At 38.6% G+C, this 21540-nt stretch overlaps 1 protein-coding gene across 5 annotated transcripts in view; it reads left to right on the top strand.

The window, feature by feature from the left end:
- The window catches only part of trpc1 (transient receptor potential cation channel, subfamily C, member 1), a 204226-nt gene that overhangs the window by 76071 nt on the left and 106615 nt on the right, over nucleotides 1-21540 (top strand). For all 5 annotated transcript variants that reach the window (XM_065294676.2, XM_073813193.1, XM_065294675.2 and 2 more), the window contains one exon: nucleotides 7326-7441. In XM_065294676.2, coding sequence (XP_065150748.1) covers nucleotides 7411-7441 — 31 coding nt within the window. In that variant the 5' untranslated portion in view covers nucleotides 7326-7410. The remainder of the gene's footprint in view (nucleotides 1-7325; nucleotides 7442-21540) is intronic.

The raw sequence follows: 21540 nt of genomic DNA, 5'->3' as shown, positions 1-21540 counted from the left end.
GGCGCTCGCAGGCTAAACCCCTCGCGCCCTCCCTCTATTCCTCCTGAGACCTGTCCATGGTGCTGAAGCCCTACAGGTCCCCCGTTCGAGCCTTTGCAGTCTGCGAGTCTGAAGTTTTTGAATGAAAACTCTGACCCTGCTAGCATTTGCCTCCGTGAAGAGAGTAGGGGATTTACATGCATTCTCTGTTGACGATTCGTGCCTTCAGTTTGGTCCTGCTGTCTCACTGAGACCCAGACCAGGCTACGTGCCCAAAGTTCCCACCACTTCCTTCAGAGATCAGGTTTGCGGAGGAGGCAGACCCAACCATGGCTTTATTATGTCCCGTACGAGCTCTACGCCTCTACGTGGATCGCACACAAAGCCTCAGGACCTCAGATCAGCTCTTTGTTTGTTCTGTGGTCAGCAGAGAGGGAAAGCTGTTACTAAGCAGAGGATGTCTCTTTGGATAGTTGATACTATCACCCTTGCTTATAATCTGCAGGGCATTCCGTGTCTATTTAATTTGAGAGCTCACTCTACTAGAAATGTTGCCTCATCTTGGGCACTCGCTCGTGGTTCCTCGCTAACAGACATCTGCAGAGCTGCTGGTTGGGCGACACCTTATACGTTCATTAGATTTTACAGTGTTCCTGTCGAGCCTGTCTCCTCTCGTGTTCTTTCCTCGTTAGGGGAAGCACAGAGAACAGGCTCGCAGGTCGGCTTGCAGCCTCCGACTGACGCTACACAATAACTGTCAGTATGGAAGGCCTTCAGGACAAAAATGCGTAATGGTTTGATTTGTCTTCCTCCGCTGCCTTGGCAGCCTGATGTTGCGGAGCATCCGCTGCCAGCCTTTCACTAGCTGCATCCTCGCGAACCTATGTGTTTGGCTCAGGCATCCACAATGCGAACCCCCAATGGTTCCTTTGTGAGTATTTTTCCGTGGGGTTAATCCTACTAGCCCACGTTTCCCTCAGCAGAGCACTGCTTTGCTTACACAGCCACGGCTGTCTTTTACCTCAACTACGGTTGACTTTCGCCCACCATTAGCCCTTAACGGGGCGGTGGCTTCCGCAGCGTTCCTATACCGCTCAGATAGGGTGCTTCCCAGTCGCTGGCACTACTGTGGGGTTAAAGGAACATCTAGTGCCCGGCCTTCTGCCTTAAAACCTAATTCTCCTTCTCCTTAAGTGGAACCGGAGGGCTTTGCGCAGACACTGGAAAAGGTCAGCCCTCAGTGGCGTTTTGGTAGGAATTCCCAATTCGTCGGTCACGACGTGACGTCGTAGTGACCGACTGAAAGGGAACATCTCGGTTACGTATGTAACCCTCGTTCCCTGAAGGTAGGGAACGGAGACGTCACGTCCCGTCGCCACAGGGCTCCCTGCTGTTTATCGGCCGGTCACACTTTCCGGCTTTCTCAGCGAAATGAAGCTAATTTCCATATTTGCACCTGCTGCTTATATACGCACTTGGCGGGGCGGCGCCAGCATTATGCGAATATCTCAATGCCAAGTTCATTGGCGTTTTAGTAGTACGAAGCAGATTGGTCTCTCTAAGCGAGTTCCCAATTCGTCGGTCACGACGTGACGTCTCCGTTCCATTCCTTCAGGGAACGAGGGTTACATACGTAACCGAGACGTTTTTTAACTAAAGAGGGCACCACTGTAAAAGTTTTGCCAGCAGCGGCCCTGCTCTGAAGTTTGACTTTTTACACCATTACAATATTTATAGGCAACTAGTCATCATATCTTCCTCTCTATGGAACACATGTTAAAGGAATATTCCATTTTCTTAAAAGAAAAATTCAGATAATTTACTCACCACCATGTCATCCAAAATGTTGATGTCTTTCTTTGTTCAGTCCAGAAGAAATTATGTTTTTTGAGGAAAACATTGCAGGATTTTTCTCATTTTAATGGACTTTAGTGGTTTAAAAGTGTATATTTGTTATTTTTATTGTCAAAAATGACAATCGTTTTGCTAGATAAGACCCTTATGCCTCATTTGGGATTGTTTATAGTCCTTTGAAACTCCGTTGAAAAAAAACGTTAAGTGTTGAGTTAAGTATTAAATGTTGGGCTCTATTAAAGTCCATTAAAACGAAAATGTATGACATAAACATTCTAAAACTTACAATTTGAATTAAACAAAACATATTAAATTATACAATGTATTGCTTTTGTTTAGTAGCCTTATTTTTCTGAGGTTTAATTACACAGAATTTATAATAAAGTAATGTATTTCATAAAATATTATAAAACTGGGGCCCCCTGGCACCATCTCGCGGTCCCCAGTTTGAGAACCACTGCTTTAATGCATTTGTTTGCATTGTATTAAAATGCGTTCATTTTTAATGGGCATATACCGTATGTGGTTGAAACAGATAGTCTAGTGCAGGGGTAGGCAACATGGAGTGCCGATGTCCTGCAGTGTTTAGCTCCAGGTCTAATCAAGCAGACCTGAACAAACTAATAAAGGTCTATAAAGTCACCTGAAACTACAGGTAGCCAAGGTTTTATAAGGGTTGGAGCTAAAATCTGCAGGACATCGACACTCCAGGACTGATGTTGCCTACCCCTGGCCCTAGTGCATCCCAAATTTTTTAACATTAACATTTTTAATATAACACTATTGTTATTATGGCCTTTAGAAACATGTTTTAGAGGAGATAGTGTAGTGCACAAAAGGCCCCTGTGGTGCGGCCTAGGCTTTTTTCTGTAATGACATTTTTTCCTTACATTACTTTTACTTTTATACTTTAAGTAGTTTTGAAACCAGTACTTTTTCACTTTTACTTGAGTAAAAAGCTTGAGTTGATACTTCAACTTCTACAAAAGTCTTTTTAAACCCTAGTATCTATACTTCTCCTTGAGTAATGAATATGAATACTTTTGACACCACTGGAAATATCATATATTGTGTATTTAAGTTGTGCTTTTCCAAAAACTACAAAATATGACTTATTCTAACAGTTTAATAGAGTGACAATATCTAAATAAACCTTAAATGAGTAATTGTGTATTGAATTTGTCTTGCTTTAATATAGCATTACAGTTCATAACCAGGGATGGGCAGTATTTCAAATACATGTATTTAAAATACGTATTTGAAATACAAAATAGTATTTTGTATTTTGTATTTTAAAGCCTTTGAAAAAAATGAAATGTAATTTGTATTTAAATACATTTAAGATGAGTATTTTTGTATTTTTAAAATACTCAAAATACTTTGAGCCAGTCAGCCAGTCAGGGTGCTGTTTTCATGCATCAACTAGTTCAGACCAGACACCAGAGTTCAGGTAAGCAAATAGCTATATCTGTGCAGCTTTTAGTGGGCAATAATTAAAATGTTGGAGTGAGAAAAAAGGAAGGGCGATTGGGTGTGATGTGATTTGTGTTATTATAACTGTTGCGAAAGAAAATTTTTATTCACACTTGCACATTGGCAGGCAGTTTAATGCACGACTGAGAGAGTGTGAAACGCTGACACACAGGCCTACACTTTTGACTTAAAGGAAAACCACCATTTTTCAATATTTTACTATGCTCTTACCTCAACTTAGACAAATTAATACATACTATAACTATCTTTTTCCAATGCATGGAGGAAGAGCACTTAGTTTGCAGCATTTCGACCTCAGCGCACAGTAACATCTTCACAGGACTGATGATGTTACTGCGCCAGAGGTCGAAGTGCTGCAAACTAAGTGCTCTTCTGCCATACAATATAGTTCTCATTTTTATCCACTTAAAACGTTTTATTTTGTGCCACCATACTTACTCGTGTAACTACTCATGTAACAGTCTTTAAATAGGGAAAACATGGAAGTGTTTGGTGGCTTCTAAATTCTTCCCTGTTTAGATCCTAAAGGAATAAATGGGACTAGGCTAAATGCTAACACATTCATGACACGCTGTGCAAAGATGAAGTCCACATATTGATAAAAGATAGGTATGTATTCATTCATCTAAGTTGAGGTAAGAACATAGTAAAATATTGAAAAACGGTGGTGTTTTACTATAAAGGCCCTTTCACACATGACGCGGCAAGTGGTGGAACCAGCACTCAGTTGCTGATTTCTTTTTAGCTTTGTGCAGTTGAAGCCTTGTTTACACTTTTGCAATTTGCATGGCTCTACTCTACGGCGTGAACCTGCAGGGCTCCTCAGTAAACCTACAAGACTTTTATGCTTGACATGCTCTCCGTTGTATAATTCTGTAAATGACAGAGGGCGACTCGTGAGTAATTGTTCTCAAAACCATCAAAAAGCAGCGATGAGAGGAAGTAGTTTGCCAAATAATTTGTCAAACACTCGTCTCGTGAGAAATTTGTAAATACGTGGATTTCTTCACCTATAAACTGATTAGGTTGTGGGTCATTTTGACGACACATGAAAAAGTTTTTATGATGTTTTTATAAAACATCACTTTACTTGAATGGGTGTTCATAAGGCTGACATGAGACGTGTCATGAATATGAAAGAGATTTTATGAACGTTTATGACTACTGTCATTAAGTGTCATTTGTTCAATTATGTCATTTTTATTGCAAAGATGACATTGTATGAGATGTCTTTGTTATGACAACTTGACATTACCAAGACAACATAACTGACCACTTTTTACCAGTGATACAAATTGAATATGTCATTAAAATGTCATTAAGTGTTAATACTCTGTAAAGTTTTATAACAGCATCATGAATATTCTTCAGTTCATAATGTTTATTTGACAGAGTATTAATAATATTTGACATAGTAGTAACACTTAATGACATTTAAATCACAGTTTAATGTAATGTTAACCCACAAAGTTAGGTAGTTTCTTAAGTTTGAGAATTATTGTTTATGATTTATAACAAGTTGTGTTCTATTGGTTTATGTCAAGTTGTCATAACAAAGATAACTCAAACAATGAGGTATGTAAAATAAAACGAAAGTTTCTAAGCAGTTGCACACATCTAAATGCTTTTTGGCATTCAGAAATGGACCCAGATAGATTTCAGCATAATAGGGATACTTGCACTGAATCACCAATTTCACATGTATTTTGTGTATTTTTAAAATACAAAATACTGTATTTGTATTTAAATACATTTTTCCACACAGTATTTTGTATTTGAAATACATTTCCAGGTATTTATGCCCATCTCTGTTCATAACATTAAAATATTCTGTTACCCCACACCTGCAAGTTGTGCCACAAGACCACTTTTTTCCCAAAAGCTATATTTCTGAAACAATTTATTTCAGATCCAAAGTTATTGTTCTCAGGGATGCACAACATCCTGAAATATATGTACATCCTTAAGTTGCAGGCATTACTGTCATGGCCTCACTTTAAAGTCACTTTGAGTAAAAACTGGCACAACCCACCCCACTCTCCCCTACACCGTTATTAATTGTAGTGTCAACAATTTAAGGACCAACACGGAATAAAGTCAAACATTAACTATTTATTAGCCAGGTAGGTAGATCATAATTCAAATGCCAATTCACGGTTCAATTCATATATAAAACATAAATCCATAAAAATTTGTAATCAAAAGAAAGCATTGCATACCTGGCAAAAATGACAATACACAAACAGTGTAGGAGATCTGACTACAGATTTATCAAATAAGATAAAATACATAATGGGGTTTACTAAGAAAAATCAAAATGGGGTTCATTAACATTTAAAATTATATCAAACAATACCAGATTATCTGTGTATGTAAAATTTTATATTTCATACACAGTTTATAAGTGAGATTTTAAGATGCTCTAGGCCAGGGCTATTCAAATCTTACCCTGGAGGGCCAGAGCACTGCATAGCTCCAACCCTGATCAAACTGTAGTGGAAGATTTTTATTATGCTTTTATTTTTCATATTATTATGTTTTATTTTTCATCCTATTTTTCATTTTTTAATAACAATCATAAGCTCACAAATTGTGATTCATATGGAGATCATGTTTTTCTGCTAACGCACATAATTATGCTCTTTCTGTCTTTACAGCAAGTACAATGTCCAAGGATTTAAACATCATGTACCAACATGTACTGTGCTATATGATAAGATAAGGGGGCTTAACGAATGAATCATTAAGTTAGAAACCCAGTAAACGGTAGAGTTTGCTGAGAAACAAACTGTATGTTTTATGATTATGTTTAACGGTTTATGTTCTTAATCACTGACAACTGAAGGCTATCTTCTAAATGACGTAGAAACGGATGATTGTACGTGTTTCAGCATCTTACTATAAATGTGTGTTCAACCTTGTGATCGGGGCTCTTGGGTTTAGACTTCTAGCACCAGGGAGTGAGAGCCTATTCTGCAGAATATATTAAATTCAGACAAAGAAAATTCTGTCGACAGTGTGTCTGTGTGATCCTTGACTTTCACTCTTAGTGAGTATTATTTGATGCGGCCAAAATTCCACGACAAAACACACCTGATCAAGCTAATCAAGGTCTTCATGATCACTAGAAAATCACAGGTGGTTAAGTTTGATTAGGGTTGGAGCTAACACAGAAAAATATCTAATCTTGGTAAAGTGTGACTCTTCTTTCTCTGCACAGTTGGGTAGATGTGAACTCTTTGAGAAGGATTTCAGATGTTAATTCAACAGAACTGAAATATTTTTCAAATAAAATTAATATTTTTCTGGTTTAATATTTATTTTACTAAGTCAGAAACGTCTCTGGTGTGTCCCACTTTTCAAAAAGTGTTTTCAATTCTGGCAGTTGCTAGGAATAGCTGAGACAATTTAAAAGTGTGCTATATTTTAGGTAACAATACCATAATAACAAATCATCTAAAGTTTGATTTGGTGACTTACACACCACACTCAGAAATTTAGAAATGACATTTGATTAAAAAAAATGCTTTTATGCCTCCATACATAACATTTATTTGTCCAGTATCTTAACAAATACACATCAAAACTTTTCTCAAATACCTGTGTATGTTTGTGGTTTGAATTGAATGGAATGAATTACCACTTGTATGCTCTTAAAAAAATAAAGGTGCTTAAAGGATCTTTACAGCAATGACATAAAATAATCATGTTTGCTTCCTCAAAGAACCATTCAATCCCAGGTTCTTTAAATAACCATTTCTTTCTTACCTTTTTATAATTTGAAGAACCTTTTTTTACCTCAAAGAACCTTTTATTTTTAAAAACAGAAACAAAACGTTTTTTTGGGATGTTAAAGGTTATTTAGAACCATTAAGCAAAAAAAAAAAGGTTTATGTCATCGTGGAGCACATTTATGTTTATCAGCCTGAAAATAATGCATTGGATTTTCTATGCTAGTATTTTTAGCTAAACTATCTCCCCTTCCCCCTTAATCCTAGGCTTGTTCTTGGTCCTCCATGTGCCTTCCAATTTATACAATCCTGAAAAAACCTCTGGTATGACTGGCAAAGGAACAGGATTAACATGACAGTTCTACCTTCAACCATTTCCTCAGGTAAAAAGAAAGCTAACTAACATTATTAGAGTATAAATCAATATTGTTTACAACAATAGTATTCATTGTTTAGTTTAGACCAAATCACACCACTAGCGACAAAGTCGCTGTATGTTGCACATCTTTATATGTCATTAGGAGGCCTTTCTACCCTTACGAAAATTAACCATGGTTTTATTGTGCTAAAAGTGTAGTAACCATGGTTTTTTTGGTGTGTTGATTACTATCAGCAAAACCATGGCTTTACTACACTTAAAATCATGGTTATTTTGTGGTTATCATGGTTTTACTACAGTAACCATGTTTTTTTGGTTTTAACGGTAGTAAAACCATGGATAATTTTCATAAGTGTAATTCTGGTTTTCCTAATAACAGTTGTAAACATGACTGCAGTAGCTAAGAACCCAGCTAACCAAAATAGGTGACTGTTATGCAACTGTATCATAATCTGATGACCAAGCTTTCATTGTAAATAGTGAGATTCCTGGATTCGTCAACACAGCGTAACATTGCCAGTAACAGCAACATTGTGACAACGTCATGTGATAATGTTCAGTTGGTAATTTTTACTTTAGTTGTCTAATTTGTCATTTTGTTTTTCACTTGCTGTTACATAATGATTTAATGGGCAGACAGGCAGTCTATGTACAGATGCTGGTCATATAATTAGAATATCATCAAAAAGTTGATTTATTTCACTAATTCCGTTCAAAAAGTGGTATATATAAACATATCATATAAACTTACTGTATATTCATTCATGACACACAGACTGATATATTTCAAATGTTTATTTCTAAAAATTTTGACGATTTTAACTGACAACTAAGGAAAATCACAAATTCAGTATCTCAGAAAATTTGAATATTGTTAAAAGGTTTAATTTTGAAGACATCTGGTGCCACACTATCAACAACTAATTAACTCAAAACACCTGCAAAGGCCTTTAAATGGTCTCTCAGTGTAGTTCTGTCGGCTACACAATCATGGAGAAGACTGCTGTGCTGACTTGACAGTTGTCCAAAAGACGACCATTGACACCTTGCACAAGGAGGGCAAGACACAAAAGGTCATTGAAAAAGAGGCTGGCTGTTCACAGAGCTCTGTGTCCAAGCACATTAATAGAGAGGCAAAGGGAAGCAAAAGATGTGGTAAGAAAAAAGTGTACAAGCAATTGGATAACCGCACCCTGAAGATGATTGTGAAACAAAACCCATTCAAAAATGTGGGGGAGATTCACAGCTGGAGTCAGTGCTTCAAGAACCACTATGCACATAAGTATGACATGGTTTTCAGCTGTCGCATTTATTGTTTCAAGCCACTCCTGATATATATATTATTTTCTATACTTTCTATACCAAGAAAGTGACTAGATGAAAACCACTATTTTCTGTTACAAACTTTCACATAGCATCTTTAGGTTATAAAAACATAAAAAATGTAAATCCATAAGTTTATTTTCAAAATTATATAAATCTATTGAATCAATCTATAAATGTCCATTCATCTTTGTCATGTTATAGTATTCATTTAGTTGACTAGTGGTATACACTGATTAAAAAAATAAACATTAATGGCATTAACCAAAGCACTTGTCATATTAAGTACACTGTCATTGCTGCGGTTATACTTGGGATGTCATTGCGTCGCAGAACTTTATTCACAGCGATCACCTGTAAAATGTTTTGGTCCTGCTCGATTTTCTTTAGCTTCGCGTAAATTAAAAGTTTTTATAAGATCCCCTGGGGTCAGTGTATTAGCACGAGAGAAGCTTGATGATGGGGGAACAAGCAACCAGCATTTTCCTTCTCCCGAGTGCCTTTCAAGTAAATTATTAGATGTTGATGGCTTACATTTCTTTCCCGTCACAGAAAACCACCACAGGTTTAGCAATGCCATCAAAAGTATTATTTTGTTTGTTTGTTTGTTGATCACGAAGTACAAGATGAGGAAAACTAGGATTCTGTGTGTATTCAACGTGCCGGCATTGGAATGGTGTGCTGTGATTTCTTGAGTGGATTTATTGCATTCTGTAGAAAAGGAGTGGCGTTTATTGAGTTTTGGGAAAAAATGAAGAAAAGGTGACAGAATAACACGGCGGATATTGTATTTTGTGTAAAATTATATATATATATATATATATATATATATATATATATATATATATATATATATATATATATATATATATATTAGGGATGCCACAATTCTCAATACATTATCGAACCGTTCGGTTCGACCCCCACGGTCCAATACACGCATGTGAATTGCGGTTTTTCGGTTTATCCATCCAAATCTGTCAGTTTTATATTCCCTGCACTTTTGTTAATGTGCGCATCCTCGTGATCTGCACGCTTATAAACGCCACAGCGAGTTGATATCCAGTCACTGTGCGCTAGCTGCGCTCTGCTTGAACTCTGCTTGCAATGCTGGTGTCAGATTTCATTCGCGTGAACACACACGCGCGTTATTTGCCTCAAACACGTCTTCCGCGCAAGTTGAAAAAGTTCAACTTAAGAAGAGAATGCGCCTGATGCTAAAATAAATCCCACCAGTAATGTTGATGGAGGAACGCATTTTTGGTTTCTACACAGACAGCATGATGTTAGATTTAACAGTAGTGCATTAAGGTATAAGCTTCATTTACAATGTAAAGTTTAATTTACTAAGTACAGGTATATAAAATGGCCAATTTATGAAATTTAATGAATTCACATGTTCCCCAGTTTGAATAGGATGTCATTTTTATATGTCTTTATTTAATTATATCTTATATTATTGTATCAATACACTAGAAATATGTAAGATGATTTTTGCATTTACATAAAATAAAGAGAACTGCAATTAAAACCAGTATTTTTTCTTCTTAACATCTCACTGTTCCTGTTACCTAAGCATTGAATAATTAAAAACACTTTAGGCCAAGGCATCAGAACCGAAACCGAACCGAAAACCGTGGACAAGAACCGAAATATGTATTGAACCGTGAACTAAGTGTATTGTTGCATCACTAATATATATATATATATATATATATATATATATATATATATATATATATATATATATACATGGCTCGACATTAAGGCTTGTCCGCTTGTCCGGGACAAGTGGATTTTTTGAAGGACAAGTGTAAGAGAAAATTTGTTGTCCGACTGGACAAGTTAAATTTCAAACAATGTTACTTAACGTTATGTGCCGTTAACGACAGAGCAGAACGCGCAGCGCAAACACAGAGCGGAATATTGAACAGGGAACGCAGCGCGTCGACACACACACACACACACACACACACACACACGTTTACACCTTACTGTGTATTGTTACTAAACAAGCTGCGCGCGCATGAAACCTGATCGCCAAACCAGTGGGGCGGGACGGCATGGAGTGGATGGAGAGTGATGTTTCTTCCAGCGTGAATATATAAATGACAGGCACTTCAACCGCGTTTTCATCACTGTGTGTGAAAAAAGCAGATTTAAGTCCGTATTTTTTCTTCTAAAGTTTGGTAAAAACACATAATGGGCTTAAAATCTTGTTTAAGAATCTGTTTTATAATAAGGATCTCTCTTTCAGCATGTGTGCGCCACGCGACAGCCGTTTGAATCTGACAGAGTTCGTCACTTCAAGAATCCCACAAAAACATTACATCGTAAATGCTAGGATTAAGATTGATTTTATATATAACAGATAATCTAGATACATTTACCCTAATAAGTTTTTTAAAACATGGTAATGTTCTAATGTTTTGCTTTAGTGTTTTAATGTCAGACAATCATTGAAATGTGGGAAAAATGAAGAGAAAGGCAGCAGATATAGCATCCTTCTTCAGAAAGAGTAGAAAGAAGCAGCCAAAGAATCTTAGTAAAATACATTTCAGTGGCCTACAAAATTCACGTGATTTTCTGGTCTCTATAGTTTTTTCAGCAATGAAAGATATAAATTCTGGTTTCAAAGTAAATTTCAAAAGTTTTATTTGATTAAATAGTTAAAAAAACATGAGGTTGAATTATGACTATAAATTGTATGTTAATCTCAATTCATTTTAATTAAAATTAAAGTATTGTAGCAATTGTATGTTATACATCATTTTGATTAACGCACCTATAATACTTAAAGTATTTTAAGGTTTGTTGATAGAGATTTTATGTGCCACCCCAGAGTAACTGCTGGCCCCTGCCTGGCCACCCCTATGAAAAATCCCTGGCTCCGCCACTGATAAGCAAAACACACAAAAAAAACATTATATTATAAATCTTTACCCGGACAAGTGACTTTTGTGCATGGACAAGTGAAACATAAATTTTACTTGTCCAAAGGACAAGTTCCTCAAAAAGTTAATGTCAAGCCCTGTATATATATATTTGAAGAGTTTGGTTCCAAAACGCAATAAATCCATTTTGACAAATTTTGGTAAAAACGTGTTTTCTATACCAAGAAAGTGGCAAGATGAAAACCACTATTTTCTTTTACAAACTTTCATATAGCATCTTTAGGTTATAAAAACATAAAATACTCAAATCCATAATTTGATTTTTAAAGATTTAATATAAAAATGAATATTTTTTTTCACAAAATGCAATAAATCCATGACAAGTTTTTTTTTTTCAAAATGCTATAAATCTATTGAATCAATATATAAATGTGCATTCATCTTTGCCATGTTATATTCATTTAGTTGACTAGTGGTTTACACTGATTAAAAAAATAAACATTAATGGCATTAATCAAAACACTTCCTTTGTAATATTAAGAACACTGTCATTGGAGAATATGAGATTGACTTCAGAACTTTTACCAGGAAGTTTGAGTTTTGCGCAGAATACGGTTTTATAATTTGTGTGTTAAGCAATCACAAAGAACTGTAATATGTTGTAATGTGATTCTTTACATGAAAAAAACAGATCTAGAAAGTGTAATAGATCAGCCAAGAAACAAACCAAAAATTTATTTGTTGAATAATTTGTTGCATAAGCATTCAACAGAAAGTGATTAACATGAAATATCTAATAATTTCTAGATAGTACAATACCAAACAAATACATTTTCAGTCAAATCACATTTATTTGATATGCCTTTTTACAAAAAAAATTCATCGTCTCACAGAAGCAAAAGAAGAATATTAGCAAAATGTGATATTTTGGCCTTACAGTTGCATCTCACAACAATCAGATTGTTCAGGGAACATTATTTAAAAGTCCACAACAAACAATGTGGTTCTGGCATGGTACAAGTCCTTGTGGTGACTGAAAGAATGACATCAGGTCATTACGAACACTCAATAGAAGCTCGGTTGATACGGCACCTTGACAGGTAGCGTGGATCGAGTGTGTCACAGGTCGGAGAAGCGGACCGCCCCTGTCGCGTGTCATGCTCCTCCTAGTTCCACCCCAAGGAGGTCCCAAAACACCCCAATGACCAGACAGACAGAGAATTAAAATTTAACAACTTTTATTAAATATTAAAAAGTAGATAGGGGAATTAAATATTTAAAAACAACATATCCCAGTCCTCGGGCCTTCATAGCAAGGGGGGGGGGGGGCGCTTAGGAGGCTCTGGGCCCTTGGCTGTGGGCAAAGGCAAGTATTACACAGGTGACTGGGACTTTAACTTTTCCTCCTCAGGTTTGTGGCTGCAAGCAGAGGTAAGTTTTGCACAGGCGACTGGAACTTTTCCTTCTCGCTCCTTGTATTCTTTGCTATGATTTCCCATGACTCCTCTGACCTCGAAGTGGCTTCTGTCAACACAAGTACAGCAATACACTGCAACCTTTCAAGTGTACACACTCACAATGAAGACCAAGACTCACCCACGGCACTCCACACACTTTAAGTGAACTAAGGACTGAGCCAAACTCGACCCGGATTCGTCGTGTGGTTGGTTAGGCAGTGTTTCTTCAAGGAAGAGAAAAGCACCTAAATAGTGGACGCCGGACCTCTTGTGTTTTCTCCTAATTGTACTCCTCGGCTCACCCACGTTTCTCTCCACGGTGGGGCCGCAAACTGTTCCTTGAACTCACAACACACGTTAGGTAATATACCCTCTTCCACTCTGCACAGTACAATGTACAGCGTTACTCACGTGCGATGTCAATGCTTCACAGCGTTGGCTCTCTATATAGACTACCAGTATTACTCCCCGGCTCACCCACCCTTCTCTCCACGGTGGGGCCGCAAACTGTTCATTGAACTCACAACACACGTTAGGTAATATACCCTCTTCCACTCTGCACAGTGCAATGTACAGTAGGGCTGTCACTTTTTATTCGATATTCGAATATGCATTCGAACATGACGTGAAATATCCGTATTCGAACTATAAATAAACCATCCGGTTTTTTAAATGCCATATGTAGCGCATTTTTTTTACAGTAACACCTCGTAATAGGAATGAGGCTGAGAGTGAGACCGACGACTGCAACTGTGCGCAAGAGAGGAAATCAAATTGGACCAACACCTGTGCATGTCAAGATAGAATTATAGTTTGTATATAAAATGACATATTTAACACTGCTATAATAAGTGTTAAACATTATAGCAGTATAAAAAACTTGCGTTAATACGTTCGCATTATGAAATTAGCATGTATGAAGATAATTTCATAATTTTTACAACGCAATGTAAACTTTATATTAAACAACAACAGCATTTGTCTTGTAAACGGATTTGAAATGATCATGTGCTGACTGTCGCGCGTCACATAGACGACAGAGTCAAGTGAGATCTGCTTAACTCAGCGGTAAGTTTAATTTCATCTCAAGTATCAAAGGGTTTGTGCTCTTTATCATTGAAAACGGGCGAGCAAACAGCACGCGCAGGGTTAATGTACTTGTCACTGACGGCTCACAAACGCGCATGTGTTTGCTTGTTGTCAATGAGATTACTTCCCACAAACACGCTCAAGGATGGGATATGTGTGCTTGTCAATGACAGGCATTACATCCGCAGAATTCCACTGAGTTTTCTGCCGAAATCTGCGGGCGCAAATTCCGTTTGGGCTCCTATACTCCTGCTTTTGTTGTCACGTTATTGTCTGTAACTGTTCTGAATCGTTTTTTCATATATAAGTTTTGTATTCATAAGTTGATAACCTGCTGTTTCAAAAATTAAGTAAAAAGGTAATCCAGACAGCCCAGTTTATGACTGTCAGTGTTAATAATTTTGTGATTCAATCTCCATTACAGTGGGTTTTTGATGCGCGCCAGGGGGGCGGGGGTGCCCAGATATTCAAATATATTCGGATACATTGCATGATATTCGAAATCCGTTCGAATTTGATTTTTCTCAAAAGTGACAGCCCTAATGTACAGCGTTACTCACGTGCGATGGCAATATTTCACAGCGCTGACTTCCTATATTCTGTAAGGAACACAAGAGAACAGATTCCAAAGCAGAGGTAATGTTATTAAATTCACAGTAAGTCTCTCAGTCACCAAAGTCACTAAAGGGCATCCAGGAATGGGAAAACAGAGCTCGCAGAAATTCTCTGGCAAACAGAGCACAGAGTGAAAGCAGGGGGACTCCGATACGGGGCGGGACACGTAGGCCACTCCCGTGAGCGCCGCGTCACGGGAGTACAGGGGAAAAGGGAAATAAATCCTCCGTGGAATTACTCGAACGAATCGAACCACGGCACCTCCCAAAAGGGACAGCTAGTCAACTGCAACAGTCCAGAGCTGTGATACACAGGAGAGACAAAGTTAGAGATGGTAAAATCTCTCAGCGCTAAAAGCACGACTCACAGTTCAGTTCGCTGGTGAACTTCAGCGACAGAGCTCTGGTGATGATGGTAACAGTCCAGTGACAAAGAGACAACTCAGCTGAGTGTAGCTGGAGAGCTGATAAACTGAGACTCGAAGTAATCCAATCTCTTCAGAGCGAAGACGATCTAGTTCATGTGGTGACAGTTTGTAGAACTGAAGACTGAGAGACGACTGGAAGTCTGCAAGAATGAGACAGCAGATAACACAGGAAAATACTTAAAATAATACTGAGAATATAACACAACATGACAGGACAAGATGGCGAACTGCATAAGAAGCACCTATAGCACATACAATGACGGATTCGCAAAGACTGAGGAGAACTAGCGAGTATAAATACTACTACCGATTGGGAACAAACAAGCTTCAGGTGGTGGTGACGTCAGTGAGGAAATCATAATTTAACGAAAACACCTGTAAAAGACGCGCACATGGATCAGTGACATACAAAAACAACACAGGGAAACAGGAACACAACAAACCGGTAAGACCGAAATCATGACATATGGACTTCCAGTATTACTCCCCAGCTCACCCACGCTTCTCTCCACAGTGGGGCCGCAAACTGTTCATTGAACTCACAACACACGTTAGGTAATATACCCTCTTCAACACTACATAGTCCAATGGATAGTGTTACTCACGTGCGATTGCAATATTTCACAGCGCTGGCTTCCTATATGGACTTCCAGTATTACTCCCCGGCTCACCCACGCTTCTCTCCGCAGTGGAGCCGCAAACTGTTCATGGAACTCACAACACACAACAACGGCAGAGAAAAGCACTTTTTCCGTGGTGCTCCTTTAACAAACGGCCTCCACTCCTTCCTTTCGCCTACTTCGGCCCCGCACTCTTTCCGCTCGCTTAGCGATCCCCGGATCAACGGCGCCTTCAGATTCTTCAGAGAAGTGGGTGTTTGCCCCGAAATCGAGACTCCCTTCCTCTGTTTCTCTGGATCTATTTATGTGTCTCATCCTCAATACATCCTCCAATCACAAGGTTGCCACATTAACTCTGCACACCTGTTGCTCGTAAGCCCTGATTGTGTTGCCCCAGAAGACCAGGAAGTAAAAGGTGTCTGCAAAATTTGGTCTGGGCGGAAACCATCTTCGGGCGAAACCAATCTTCGCCGCTTTTGGTTCCGCCCTATAATAGTCACCCTGTGACAAGTGCATGTAAAGTACCATTGTCTGCAACAATTGCTCGCCATTCCCCAGGTTGAGGGACACCAGAAGCATCTCTGTCCACAAAATTAGCAGGGATGTATCGGTTTGCAGGCATGTTCACATCATCTGTGTAAGTGAGAAAGTTGTAAAGCATGACACAGGCCTTCACAACATCGACTGCTTTGTCCAGATAGAATTCCAGGGCTCGTCCCAGAATTCTCCATCTTGCCACCAAAATTCCAAAGCTGTTCTCGATTACGCGTCTGGCTCTGGAATGTCTGTAGTTGTAAATCTGCTTTTCCATTGTCATGGTTGTGCCTCTTTTGTGAAAACAAATACAATTGTTTTAATGGGGTAGTTACATAACTTTTACATACATAATGTACTCAAGAGTATAATACAAAGGATAAACCCACTGAGAGAGAGACGTCACGCTGAACAGATCGTGCATCGGAGCTCCGTCGAGTTCATCATCTAAAATCCTTTTTTTACCATCTTATTCCTATTTATATAATATAACTTATTAGTTTAACATAGGAATACTTTACCGTGACGATTATTGAGCAGTACTACCACGTGAAACTATTTATCACTAATAAACACCCAGTGTTAGCATATAGCCCGCTAGCATCTTTCCGATCTAATGGCGGATTCATCTGATATATGCTTTTCTGACCTGTCCTCACCTGAGCGGGAAGCTGTGGAGGAGTTGTTACCCGGTTTTAGCAGATCCAACGCGAGGTACAGTGCCCACTTCACCGTGTCTTCGGACGTCCACAAGCGAAAGAGGCGTGCAACGAACGAGCATTCCACGCGATGCAGCTTCACGGACCGTGAACGACTGAACGGAGACGCCATCGCCCAACATGAAAGCGATCGGGAAGCTGTGAAGGAACCTTCGCAGATTCAGCATGCCCCACATCACCCTAGCCCCAGACGTTCGCAGGCGACCGAGGCGTGTCACAACCGAACACCCCACGCGATGCAGCTCCGGGGACCACGTTCGGGTAAACAAAGACGCCATCGCCCAGCATGAAAGCGGTAAGACTCCGCTTGTTATTGTAACATGTACAACTTGCCACATGTATAGTTTAGCTTCTGCTGTTAGCATAGATGGGTTTACATGCACTAAGGGTATTGAAGTATTAAGGTTAACTGAGAAGGTTGCTGAACTAGAATCGCGCATCCGAACGCTAGTTGAGGATAGCAAAACCGCTAATGTTTCTGTTGCAAATAATCTATCGAGCAAAAAGACTAATGGCTCGGTTCCGACATCAAATGCTAATGTAAATATTACAAATACTGTATCGAGCGCGCATAGTGTTTACCAAAATACACATGGCTCGGTTCCAACATCAGAGTCAAGTCGGCGGTCTAACTGGGTGACTGTCAGGCGGCATAGTCATAAACGGCGTCCTTCTAAGACCCATAACGTTACGGTAGTTTCTAACAGATTCGATCCCCTAAGGAGTACACCAGCTGAAACACCTTTTAAAAGTGCCCTGGTCATTGGAGATTCTATACTCAGGAACACTAACATTGAGGCACCAAACACCATAGTCGACTGTATACCGGGAGCCAGAACGTCTGACATTAGATCCAAACTTAAAGTGCTGGCTAATGCTAAGCGGAAGTTTTCTAAGATTGTTATTCACGCCGGCACGAATGACACCAGACTCCGACAGTCGGAAATCACCAAAGATACTATTAAGGAGATGTGTGAAATTGCAAAAACAATGTCAGACAATGTAATATGCTCTGGCCCCCTCCCCGCCTACCGGGGAGATGAAACACATAGTAGATTAGTCTCTTTCGATGGCTGGATGTCAAAGTGGTGCCCTCAGCATAATGTAGGGTTTATAGACAATTGGAAGCATTTCTGGGGAAGGCCATCCGTCATCGGAAGGAAGTGCTATACTCACTAGAAATCTGATCAATAGTCTTAATTCTGATATAGTCTGACTATCCGGGGCCCAGGTCAGGAAACAGACGGATCGGCTTAACCGTCCGTCTGTTAGCTGCCGTGATATGTCAAGACCACTTATATCCCAGCACTTCGAGTCAATCTTACTGAAATATCAGCACATTTCAACTGTATCTGTTCCCCGAACAAATAAATACAGAGCACCGCTTGTTACATCTGGTACAAATCTGATTAATATAAAATTAGAAAACAATACATTAACAGATGAACCTCGAATGTTAAAATTCGGCCTTCTTAACATTAGATCGCTTACCAATAAAGAACCTATTGTCAATGAAATAATTACAGACCAAAACTTAGATGCACTCTGTTTAACAGAAACCTGGCTTAAAGCAGACGACTACATTAGTTTAAATGAATCCACCCCACAAGACTATTATTATAAACACGAACCTCGATTAAAGGGGAGAGGGGGTGGTGTAGCTACAATATACAACACAATTTTTAAAGTAAACCAAAAATCTGAACAAAAATTTAAATAATTTGAACTAATGTTGTTAAATATGGAAATAACTGATCGTAACCACAAACAGCTTTCTTTTGCCTTAGCGACAATCTATAGACCTCCGGGCCACCATGCAGATTTCCTTAAAGAAATAGCAGATTTCCTGTCTGAGCTTGTAGTCACTGTAGATAAAGCTCTTATCGTTGGTGATTTTAATATCCATGTGGATAACCCAAAAGATGCATTAGGACGTGTGTTTATGGATGTTCTAAATTCTCTCAATATTAGACAAAACGTGACAGGGACAATGCATACTCGTAAACACACATTAGACTTAATTCTGTCACTCGGACTCAATATTAATGATGTCGAAATATCACCTCAGAGTGATGCAGTTTCTGACCATTACCTTGTGTCATACACTGTACTTCTAGATAGGATAACTCAATCCACAACATGCTACCGACTAGCCAGAACAATAATTTCCACCACTAAAGATAGCTTTATTAGCACTCTTCCAGACCTGTCCCAAATTAAACATGTAGCAGATAACTGTGACGATCTAGATATTGTAATAGAAAACCTAAACAATGTCTGTTCTAACACATTGGTATGACCATCACACCGCAGCCCTTAAAAAGGCAGCTAGAAAAATGGAAAGAAATTATAGAAGCACAAAGTTAGAAGTATGGCGTGCAGCATGGAAAGAGAGTGTTAAACACTACAGACAGGCTATTAAAACTGCCAGATCTACATATCTTAGCAAGCTTATAAATAAGAATCATAATAACCCTCATTTCCTCTTTAGCACAGTTGCGAAACTGACTAGAAACAAAGAACAAACAGAAACCAATAGTAAACTTCAACACAATAGTAACGACTTCATGAACTTCTTTTCTAACAAAATTTCGGCTATTAGGGAAAACATCGTAGCTACCCAGGCAGCCACCACTCTACCCATTAGTTCAATTAACAGTAGACTACCATACGAACATCTTGATTCATTTAAACCTACTACAATAGATGAGCTCTCTAAACTAGTCACATCATCCAAATCATCGTCCTGTATATTAGACCCCGTTCCCACAAAACTACTTAAAGAGGTATTCCCTGTAGTGTCAACCCCGGTTCTAAATATCTTTAACTCATCGCTAGAAATAGGATACGTTCCAACAGCTTTCAAACTAGCAGTTATTAAACCGCTGATTAAAAAACCACAGCTTGATCAAGGAGAGCTTAATAACTTTAGACCAATCTCAAATCTCCCTTTTCTTTCGAAAATATTAGAAAAGGTAGTGGCAAGCCAGTTACGCAAATTCTTGACAAATAATAGTACATATGAAAAGTTCCAATCAGGATTCAGGCCCCACCATAGCACAGAGACAGCGTTGCTTAGAGTTACAAATGACCTCCTATTAACATCAGATCGTGGTGAAATCTCAATTCTTATATTACTAGACCTTAGTGCAGCCTTTGACACAATAGATCACACAATCTTACTCAATAGACTAGAAAACTATATTGGTATCAGTGGTCAGGCGCTAGTCTGGTTTAGGTCATATCTAACCAATCGCTATCATTTTGTTTATGTAAATGAGGAAGAGTCATATCACTCCCTGGTTAAATACGGTGTACCGCAGGGATCAGTTTTAGGTCCTATCCTGTTCTCGTTATACATGTTACCCCTAGGAGACATTATCAGGAAACATAACATAAGTTTTCACTGCTATGCGGATGATACCCAGCTTTACATCTCCTCGCATCCCAGCGAAACACACACGTTTTCTAAGCTAAAAGACTGCATTAGCGATGTTAGTGACTGGATGGCACATAACTTTCTTACGCTCAACTCCAATAAGACAGAGATACTTATTATTGAACCAAATCGCTACAAACATAATATGTCAGATTACAAATTGCACATAGATGGCTGTACTGTGGTGCCATCTTCCACGGTTAGGAACTTAGGTGTGATGTTCGACAGCAACTTATCCTTTGATAGTCATATCGCCAACGTCTGCCGCACAGCATTGTTCCATCTTAGAAATATCTCAAAAATACGCCATATACTGTCTACATCTGACACAGAGAAGCTTATTCATGCTTTTATGACCTCTAGAATAGACTATTGTAACTCGCTACTCGGGGGATGCCATTCAAATCAGGTCAACACGCTTCAGCTAGTTCAAAACACTTCTGCAAGGGTACTTACTCGATCTAAGAAGTATGACCACATAAGCCCAATTCTGGCATCTTTACACTGGCTACCAGTTAAATATCGCATACAATTTAAAATATCACTAATCACCTACAACGCTTTAAATGGCTTAGCACCCTCATATCTTAGAGAATTACTATCAGAATACAATCCATCACGCACACTACGGTCGCAAAATTCTGGTCTATTGATTATCCCTAGACTATCAAAAGTGTCTAAAAGTGGAAGATCCTTTTCATACTTAGCCCCTAAGCTCTGGAATGATTTACCAACCGATGTCCGAGAATCAGACACAGCCGATCATTTTAAATCTAGACTTAAAACTTTTCTCTTCAACAAAGCATTCGCATAATTTGTCTAGTAAAGGTACTTACCTCGCAATAGTTATTTTTACGGAACAAAGCACTCACGGTCATAACACAGACCAACCAAATAAATAAATAAAAACCTTTTCTGCATGAACACTTAAAAATGAATTGCATTAAATAGTTTGCCACCGTTTGCCACTGAACCTGCATTAACGA

The sequence above is a fragment of the Paramisgurnus dabryanus genome, chromosome 22 (genome assembly GCF_030506205.2).
Source record: "Paramisgurnus dabryanus chromosome 22, PD_genome_1.1, whole genome shotgun sequence".
NCBI classification, from domain to species: Eukaryota; Metazoa; Chordata; class Actinopteri; order Cypriniformes; family Cobitidae; genus Paramisgurnus; species Paramisgurnus dabryanus.
Note: the sequence above shows the minus strand (reverse complement) of the source record. Positions and strands in the feature narration are given on the sequence as shown.